The sequence below is a fragment of the Melospiza melodia genome, unplaced genomic scaffold (assembly GCF_035770615.1).
Source record: "Melospiza melodia melodia isolate bMelMel2 unplaced genomic scaffold, bMelMel2.pri scaffold_28, whole genome shotgun sequence".
NCBI lineage: Eukaryota > Metazoa > Chordata > Aves > Passeriformes > Passerellidae > Melospiza > Melospiza melodia.
The window spans coordinates 6417967-6428222 of NW_026948600.1; the positions used below are offsets into that span (position 1 = coordinate 6417967).

General features: G+C 53.6%; 1 protein-coding gene across 1 annotated transcript in view; it reads right to left on the reverse strand.

Moving 5' to 3' along the window:
- Window positions 1-8391, reverse strand: part of LOC134433874 (olfactory receptor 14J1-like) — a gene marked incomplete at its 5' end in the record, with an annotated part of 33301 nt that extends 24910 nt beyond the window's left edge. The window contains one exon of the mRNA XM_063182575.1: window positions 7615-8391. Coding sequence (XP_063038645.1) covers window positions 7615-8391 — 777 coding nt within the window. The remainder of the gene's footprint in view (window positions 1-7614) is intronic.
- Between the last annotated feature and the right edge of the window lie 1865 nt (window positions 8392-10256).

Below are 10256 nucleotides of genomic sequence, written 5' to 3' on the forward strand. Positions count from 1 at the left end.
CAGTTGTGTGTCCATGAAAAGGCAGTGCAACTTGTGCCCTGAGGTGCCCAGCTGGGATTGCATCTCTCCAAGAGCACCTGAGGGAGAGCAGAGCACCATGCAAGCTACAGGTCCCTGACAGCCCCACAGGGCTCCTGTCCCATTAACATCTGCTCTGCTCCAGTCTGAAACAGGGCCCAGCATGGTGCTGGGATCATCAGAGAGCTGAGATGTGTGCTGTAAATCAATGCCCTCCCCATCCCGCAGCAGCCCTGCATTTCCCTCCTGCAGCCTTGGTCTCCAGCACAGCCATGGAGACTCTTTGGGCTCTGGACTGTTCCTGCTGCCCCCAGGGAAGCTGAGCTCTGCCTTTGGCACAGTCAGGCCTGGCCAGCATGGGCCATGCTCAGCAATTGCTTGTGTGTGCCTGGCCTTGCTGTCAGCCCCGGCAGCGGCTGCGTGGCCCCTTTGTGGCCCTGTGCTGGACCAGCCATGGTGGCCCAGCCCCTGTGCAGGCCCAGCCCAGGCCAGGAGCATTGCGGCTGGGAACGGCCCCTGTGCTGTGGTGCCCACAGCAGCCTTGGGGCTCTGTGCCCCATGGCCTCCCTGCTGGGCAGCCTCTGCCAGCTCCTGCAGAGCCCGTGGCACCTGTGGGGCTGCACAGACAGCCCTGCTCTGGGTTCTGCTGGCCTCTGGGCCAGCAGGGAGGCAGCCAGGGCCGGCCATGGCTGGGAACAGGCCCAGAGCCCCACAGGAGGATGGAGCTGGGCCACAGCCAAACTCAGCCCAGGCCAAAGCTGGGCTCAGCAGCCAAGGCTGCCAATGCATGGGCGCAGAGGCTGGTGCTGGCAAATGGCCTGGGCCCCTCCCTGCTCTGTCCATGCCACCAAGGGCACAGAGCAGCTTCCTCTCTGGGCCACTTGCCTGTTTGCAATGCCTTGCACAGGTGCTGGCCCTGCCCCACAAGGCCGGGCCTCAGTCCTGCCCCTGCACGCTCAGCCAGGCTGAGATGGACACTGATGGTTTCTGGGCCAGGCTCTCTGAGCCCAGCCCAGCTCCCTTTAAGCTCTGCCAGCTGCCCTGAGCTCTGGGCAGCACCAAGGGCCTCTCCCCAGCCCAGCACAGCCCAGCCCAGCTCTGGCTCCACAGCTCTGCTCAGGCCAGGCTGCTCTGGGCACTGCCCCACGGCCTCAGCCCCTGCCAAGGGCACAGCAGCAGCTGCAGCTGCCACAGGACTCAGTCCCCGCCATGGGGGAAGGTGCTTGGCCAAGGCCAAAGGAGGCTCCCTGGCTGCCCTGCTGCCCCTGGGCTGAGGTGCTGAGAGCTCTGCAGCCCCTGCTGCCATCCCATCTGCCCAGGGCAGCACAAGAGCCCCGTCCTTGGGGCCCTCAAGAGCTGCTCCTGCTCCAGGCCCAGGGCCCATGCCAAAGCTGGGGCAGCCAAAAAGCTGTGCCCATTTCTGTTCATTGCTGTTCTGATGGCGATTCTCAGCCACTTGGAGGTTGATGATGAATTTTATTTCTCCAGAGGCCTCTTTTTTCTTGAGGTGTTCCATTCAGAAATTCAATGTAAAAGGCTAATAAATATTTGTTCCAAACACACCTGAACAAGAAAAGCCCTTGGAAATAATAAAAGTGGTTTTTGGTTAATTAGACAGATTACAGAAGTCTATTTAATGTGAATATCCTGTATTTAAAACAATGCAGAGAGAATTGTTTTTTCCTGTTTTCTTATTTTGCTCATAGATTGATATCAGCAATGTCCAATTGATATTGATCCCCAGCACCTCTTCATGCAGTTTGAACAGATATGAATATCCAGACCCTTCATGGCTGACAATCAATCACACTTTGTCTCCATCTCCTCCTCACCATTTCCCTCATCCAACCCCTGGCACTCAGAGCAGCTGAGGATTGGAGTCACATCCAGGGGTGTCCCCAGGGCTCAGAACTGGGGCTAGGTCAGTTCAATCTCTTTATTGCTGATCTGGATGAGGCCATAGAGAGTACTCTCAGTCAGTTCCCAGGTGAGCCCAAGCTGGGTGGGAGTGTGGCTGTGCTGGAGGGCAGGAAGGTCTGCAGATAAATCTGGACAGGATGGAGTCATGGGCCCAGGACAATGGGATGAGGTTCACCACAGCCAAGGGCCGGGTCCTACCCTGGGTTTACAACCACCCCAAATCCCGGACCCTACCCTGCTCCTGATCCCCACAGTCTGTCCTGTTTCCTTCATCCCTGCATTGCCAGGGACTTTGTGGGATAAGGGAGCTCTGCTCTGGCTATGGAGGGAGGTCCAAGTGCTACCACTGGAGTGGGAACCACAACTCATCACGTTTGTGTCTTTTGGGGGATGTGGAACTGGTGACACTCAGAGGCACAGAAAATTTCTCTTCATGGCAAAGAGGCCCCACTTGAACAGGACACCATTTCAAACCAATCACAATCCTCCCTGAGATATGTGCAACGTCCCAGCAGCATCTGATGAGTCCACCATTCACAGGTGATTTCCATACTAAAATTAATTTCTGACAAAAGAACAATTAAGTTCTTCTATCAGAATGCTCATCCTGGAGTGGGTGCAAAACAGCTCCAACAATTCCTGATTTGCCAAGCTGTCAGTGGTGGATGGAGATGGGAGGTCAGGCTGCTCTTGGTGTTGAGGAAATGCTGAAACCAGCCTGACTCATTTCATCTCCTCATGCCCCGGCTGATCTCTCCTCTTTCCCCTTCCATCCATTGGCTTTTGTCTCCCACCAGGCCTCCCTGTGAAGAGCCTGGCTCTGTGTTCTCCATCCCCTCCTCGCTGGCGCTGCCAGGCTGGCATGAGGAGCCCCTCAGCCTTCCTGCTCCAGGCTGGACAAGCCCAGCTCCCTCAGCCTCTGCTCACAGCCCAAGGGCTCCAGCCCCACCTTGGAGGCCCTTCCCAGACCCTGCTCCACCTGCCAGACATCTTTCCTGCCATGGGCAACCCAATCCAGGCCACAGTGACCTGGATAACCCACGTCCTTGATGTCCTGGTCACACAGCCTTGGCCCCTTGTCCCCATGTCAGGCTCTGGGGTGGATCCTGGGGAACATTCTTTGGTGGAGGCTGTGGCTCCAGGTGGGCCGGGGGGATCCTGGGGCACAGGGACCCTGCTGGGCATGAACAGCATTGGACTTGTTGGGAGAAACTGTGAGGGGGAGCCGGGGCAGAGTGACCAACCCAGTGACCTGACAGAGCCCTGCTGGGATGTCACACAGCTGATCTCTGATGTCACAGCCTGCTCTGTGATGTCACAGCCCATTCTCCAATGTCACACAGCTGATCTCTGATGGTTGGTCACAGCTGGTCACAGCCAACTCTGTGGTGTCACAGTCTGCTCTGTGATGTCAGACCTCTGCCCTCTGATGTCACAGCCAGCTCTGTGATGTCACAGAGGCAGTATATGATGTCATATTGCCCAAACACCTCACATAACCCGCTCTGTGATGTCAAAGCCCACTCTGTGACCTCATGTTAGCAGATGATAAATTGTCTCCACCAGGTGAGCTGACACCCAGACCTTGTTCTCCAAAACCCCAGGCCTACAGAAACCACACAATGCCCATTGTGTGAGAAGGGGAACTGGAAGCTCACCAGCCTCAGTGTCCTGCCAGCTCAGCCAGGCCCAAAGGAACATTGGGGTCCACGACCACCAGGGACCACCAGAGAGACCCCCAGGGTCTGGAAGAACACATGGATAAAGGGGAGGGGAAATATGTTATAGATTTTGGGGAAATTATTATCATATGTATGTCTAGTCTAGGACAATCAATGAATATGTGTGCAAAATACAGAAAATAATCAGAAACTTTCCTGTACTCAGCATGCACAGCTTCGGGAGGAGCTCTCCCCCGTGCATCCAGCTGAATAAAGAATTCTGCTTCTTAATGCTACATTGGTGTTAAGTAGTTTTCTATTTTACTGAATTTTTGGTAACACTCCCACTGCCAAGGAAAGCTCTGTCTGCTGCTGTTCACAAACAGAGAAGGGCTGGTGGCAGATGTGGGGCTCGGAGGCAGCCTGGGGCACAGTGACCATGAAATAATCAAGTGTTCAATGTTCTGTGAAAGAAGGAGGGGCAGCAACAAAACTTCTGCACTGGAATTAGGAAGGGCAGACTTTGATCTATTTAGGATGCTGAAGGGTGGAGTACTAAATCTGGTACTGAGTTTTTTAGGGGACACAGGCCTTAGAAACCTAGGGATCCAGGAAGGATGGACACATTTCAAGAAAGTAATCTTAAGGGGGAAGGAGCAGCCTGTCCCAGTGTGACAAAAGATGAGCTAGTGAGGAAAATGACTGGCCTGGCTGCCCATGGAGCTTTTGTGCAAACTCAGGGGAAAAAAGAGAGAGCATCAACTTTGGACAAAAGGTCAGGCAACTTAGGAAATGTTTAAGGATCTTGCTAGGTCATGCAGAAAGAAAAGCTGAGAGGTGAAAGATCAATTAGAGCTTAACCTGGCCACTTCTGTGCAAAATAGTAGTAAATGTTTCTACAAATAAATTTTTAGCAAAATATGAGATAAGGAGAACCTCTACTCTTTTTTTGACACAGTGGAGAATATAGTAATGAAAGATAAGGAAAGGCTGAGCTGCTTCATACCTTGTATGTCTCAATGTTCAATATTAGGACAGGCTGTCCTCAGGACAAGTGCTCTCCTGAGCTGGTAGGTGGGCACAGGGAGCAGAACAGCCCCTGTGATCCAGGAGGAACAAGCTGCTGACCTGCTGAGCCCCTCAGATGCTCACAGGTGTGTGGGATCAGATGGGATCCATCCTAGGGGGATGAACGAGCTGGTGGATGAGCTCCCCAAGCTGCTCTCCATCATTTATCATCAGTCCTGGCTCAGTGGGGAGGTCCCAGAGGACTGGAGGTGCCAGTGTGAGCCCATCCCCAAGAAGGGCTGGAAGGAGAATCTGGGGAACTCCAGGCCTGTCAGCCTGACCTGGGTGCCCGGCAAGGTTATGGAACAGATCACCCTGAGTGCCATCCCAGGGCACCCACAGGATGGCCGAGGGATCAGAGCCAGCCAGTGTGGATTTAGGGGTGGCAGGTCCTGCCTGACCAACCTGGTCTCCTTTTATGACCAGGTGACCCACCTATGGATGCAGGAAATGCTGTGGATGTTGTGTACTTGGATTTCAGCAAAGCCTTTGACACTCTCTGACAGCATTCCTTGGAAAAGCTGCAGCCCACAGCTTGGGAGATTTAAGAGCTGGCTGGAGGCTGGGCTCAGAGAGTGGTGGGGATGGTGCTGCACTCAGCTGGTGTCCAGGCACTGGTGATGTCCCCCAGGGATCTGTGTTGGGCCCAGTCCTGTTTAATATCTTCACTGATGATCTGGCTGAGGGGATCGAGTCCACCATTCACAAATTGCAGATGACACCAAGCTGGGTGTGAGTGTGGATCGGCTGGAGGGCAGGTAAAGAAGACACAGCCTTAAGCTGCACCTGGAGAGGTTCAGGCTGGATAATAAGAAGTTCTTCACAGAAAGGGTGAGTGGGCATTGGAATGGGCTGGCCAGGGAGGGCGTGGCAGAGTCACTGTCCCTCTCCAGTGGCACTTAGTGGCATGGTCTGGGTGACGAGGCAGTATTATGGCATTGGTGGGATTGAATGATCCCAAAGGTCTTTTCCAGGCTATTTGATTCTGTCATTCTGTGATGACTGGGGGACACTGGGGCCATCGTGACACTGCAGGGCCTCGTGGAACTAAGAGGACCATGGTGACACCATGCAGCCCCACAGAACCAGGGATCCACTGTGGTGCTGTAGGGCCAAATGGAACCAGGGAGTGCACCGTGACACTCTGGGTCCTCATGGAACCACAGAGACCATTGTGACACTGCAGGGCCTTGTGTAACCAAGGAGTTTCACCATTTTGACACTGTAAAACCAAAGAGAGCATTGGGGGACTCCAAAGCCCAGCAGAACCAAGGGGACATTGTGACACTTCAGGGCCTCATGGAACCAAGGGGACATCGTGACACTGCAGGATCCTGTGTAATCAAGGGACCACTGTGACACGATGGAGCCTCAAGGAATCTGCAAGAATGTTGTGACACTGTGTGGCCTCGTGGAAACAAGGAGTCCATTGTGACACTGAGGAGAGTTGTAGAACCACAGAGACCATGGTGACAGTGTGGGACCTCATGTTACCATGGGACCATTGTGATACTCTTGGGCCCCATGGAACCAAGGGGCCACTGTGAAATTGCAACACCAATGAGAACATTGTGACACTGTGAAGCCCCATGGAACCAAGGAGTCCATTGTCACATTTTGGACCACCATGGAACCAAGGAGACCATTGTCTCTCTACATGGTCTCATGGATCCAAGGAGACCAGTGTTACAGTGCAGGGCCTGGGATAATCAAGAGGCCATTGTGACAATGAGGGGCCCCATGGAACCAAGGACATCTTTGCAGATTACACCAAACTGGATGTGAGTGTTGATCTGCTGGAGGGTAGGAGGGCTCTGCACACGGCTCTGGACAGGCTGGATCCAGGGCCCAAATCAAACAAGGTCAGGTTTAACAAGTCCAAGTGCTGGGTTGTGCACTTTGGCCACAACAACCCCTGCAGCACTACAGGCTGGGGACAGAGTGGCTGGAGAGCAGCCAGGCAGAAAGGGACCTGCAGGGAGTGATGGACAGCAGGCTGGACATGAGGCAGCAGAGTGCCCAGGTGGGCAAGAAGGCAAATGGCTCCTGGCCTGGATCAGGAATGGTGTGGCCAGCAGGAGCAGGGCTGCTGTACTCAGCATTAATCTGTGCCCAGCTCTGCACACAGACATTGCTGCTGCAGCTCCAGAGAAGGCAACAAAAGGGCATCTCTGCAGAAAACTCTGCTGGGAGATCCTTTAGTTCTATTAAAGCCACCAACAGTGCAGCTCCTCATTGACACAATCGGTGGCTCAAGGGAAGGTGGAGAAAAAAAAAATGAGAAATGGCAAAACAATGGTTTTATTTTATGGACAATATTGAAAAACTAAAACAGGGGAAAAAAGAACAAAGCCAAAAGAACTATCAAAGATTATTTATATTACAAATTATTTATATTATGAAATAATTATATTACTTGGCCTGTCCCTGCTGCAGCCCCGGCACTTCCACCCCCAGGGCTCTGCCCAGCCCCGAGAGCACTCAGGCCCTACAGCAACACAAGGGCCAGGAGGGCAGCAGGGCAGGGCCACGGAAGCAGCCCTGGCAACACCAAGTGCTGCTGCTGCTGGGCACAGCTGCTGGGCCAGCCCTGATCTGCCCCAAGCCCTGCACACAGGCTGTAGCTCCAGAGAAGGCAACACAAGGGCATCTCTGCAGAAAACTTTGCTGGGAGATCCTTTAGTTCATTTAAAGCCACCAACAGTGCAGCTCCTCATTGACACAGTCTGTGGCCACAGGGAAAGTGGAGAGAAACAAAATGAGAAATGGCACAAGGAATGGCTTTATTTTGTTGACAATATGAAAATATTAAAACAAAGGAAACAGATCTCCAAAATGAAACCAACAAGAAGTATCAAAAATGAGTTTTATTACAAGTGATTTGCAGAAATTGACCAACAGTTAAATGTTTCTGAAACCATCCAGTCATCAGTCTCCACACGGCAGCCTTGAGCTCCTGGTTCCTCAGGCTGTAGATGAGGGGGTTCAGTGCTGGAGGCATCACTGAGTACAGAACTGACAGGGCCAGATTAAGGGATGGGGAGGACATGGAGGGGGGCTTCAGGTAAGCAAATGCTGAAGTGCTGACAAAGAGGGAAACAACAGCCAAGTGAGGGAGGCAGGTGGAAAAAGCTTTGTACCGTCCCTGCTTCGAGGGCATCCTCAGCACAGCCCTGAAGATCTGCACATAGGAGAAAACAATGAACACAAAACAACCAAATACCAAACAGACACTAAATGCAATGAGCCCAAGTTCCCTGAGGTAGGATTTGGAGCAGGAGAGCTTCAGGATCTGTGGGATTTCACAGAAGAACTGGCCCAGGGCATTGCCCTGGCACAGGGGCAGGGAAAATGTATTGGCCGTGTGCATGAGGGCATTGAGTAAGCCACTGGCCCAGGCAGCTGCTGCCATGTGGGCACAAGCTCTGCTGCCCAGGATGGTCCCGTAGTGCAGGGGTTTACAGATGGACACGTAGCGGTCATAGCACATGATGGTCAGAAGGGAAAGCTCTGCTGAGATGAAGGACACAAAGAAAAAGACCTGTGCAGCACATCCTGAGTAGGAGATGTTCCTGGTGTCCCAGAGGGAATTGTGCATGGCTTTGGGGACAGTGGTGCAGATGAAGCCCAGGTCAGTGAGGGCCAGGTTGAGCAGGAAGAAGAACATGGGTGTGTGCAGGTGGTGGCCGCAGGCTACGGCGCTGATGATGAGGCCGTTGCCCAGGATGGCAGCCAGGGAGATGCCCAGCAAGAGGCAGAAGTGCAGGAGCTGCAGCTGCCGTGTGTCTGCCAATGCCAGTAGGAGGAAGTGCCTGATGGAGCTGCTGTTGGACATTTTCTGTGTCTTGGCATGGGGATCTGAAAGAAAAGTAATCATGGAATACTTGGGTTTGGAGAGGACTTTAAATATCTCAGCACAGCCTGTGGGCACTTTCCCCCCCTGCCTGCTCAGGGTGCTGCTGCCTGGAGCTGTCTCTGCCAGCCGCTGCTTCCCTGTGCCCAGGGCTGGGCTCTGCCAGTGCTGCCAGAGCCCAGCCCAGTTCTGGGGACTCAGCTCTGCCCTGCAGACCCCTCCAAGCTCAGACACTGCCCAGGGGCAGCTCTGGCTCTCCAGGCTCTGATGGCTCTTTCAGAGCAACCCTGAGGAGGCTGAAAAAGCAAAACTGATGCAGCTTCTAGGGGGCCCTGTACAGGTTTCTGTCACTGCCTGGCTTAGTAAGATCTGAGAAAAAGCTATTTTCTTTTTCTGAACCTTAACTGAGAGATTAATATCAATGTGCAATTTTTCATCCTGGCAAGAGAAAGCAGTAGAATAAAAAAGCAAGATTTTCCAAATTATGCAGACCCAGACTTGCTGTGCTTCCTGTATAACCTACTTGGAAATATTCTATAGTTAAATGTCATGCTGGGAGCAGTCCTGAACAATGCAGCATCCTCATCACACAAAGAAAACACTTCCAAGCCTGACCAGCTGTCTCCTCCCACCCAGACCTTGTCCCCCCATGCTGCGAGCAGCTGCCAGGGCTGCTGAGAGCTGTCCCTGGCAGCCAGCAGACTCCCTGCCCCAGCACAGCACCCTGGGCTGCAGGACCCTGCTTTGCAGGACAGCCCTGGGCACCCCTGGCTGCTCTGCACAAGAGACAATCAGAGAATGTACTCACAGGGTCTGTAGGCATTGGGATGTTCCAGCTTTAGGAGATGGCTCCAGGAGCTGCAGCTGCATTGTTCTGCAGCCAGAGGTTCCTGTGCCAAGGGCTGGCAGTGATTCTGCCCCAGGCACTTCTCAGCCCCTTCCCAGCCCTGACTGATTGAAGCTCTCTGTGCCTCTGTGCTGTGCCTGGGGTGGCTGCAGGCAGTGCCCCAGCCCTGCTGGGCTGGTGAAAAGCTGCTCATCAAGAGAAATGTGCTTTTGAATCTTTTCTTGGTTACCAGGAGCTGCCTCTGTGCCAGAAGCCCAGCCCAGCTCAGCAGCACAGACACAGCACAAGGACATTAATGAGCCTCTGGGGCTTTGTGCTCAGGCCCTGAACATCAGTCCCTGAGAGGGAGCTGAAGAAACCTCTCCAGAACTCCAAGGCAGAATCCAACTCCAAAGTTTCTTGGACTTTTAATGGGTCCCACTGAGGAACACAACTGAGAAAGTGTCCCCAGGCCCCTGGCAGAGCAGAGAACTGGAGGCAGTGATGACAGGTGGGGACAAAGAGAAGGCAAGTCTTGGTGCCCTGGGGAACAGCAGTGTCTCTGCCACCAAGGGCTGTGAGGAGACACCTTGTCCTGAGGCCCTGGGGCCTCCTGGCATAGCCCCAGCCAGGCTGGGCACTGTCAATGCCTTGTCCTGCCCTCAGTATCCCCTCCTAACCCACATCCCAGTGGCCTCAAGGATCTGCTGGAAGGAGTCCCTGGGGAGCCTTGCTCAGCGATGGCCCTGGGGAATCCTTAATGCTCCCTGTAGGGACTGCAGATTGGGTTTGGGTTTGGCTTTTGCCTTGGATTTTCTGAGATTGTGCAATCATGGCCTCCAATTATCTGCGTTAAGTAGTCCCTGGAGAGGCTTTCTCAGTAACAACACTCATTGGGGCTCATTAGTAC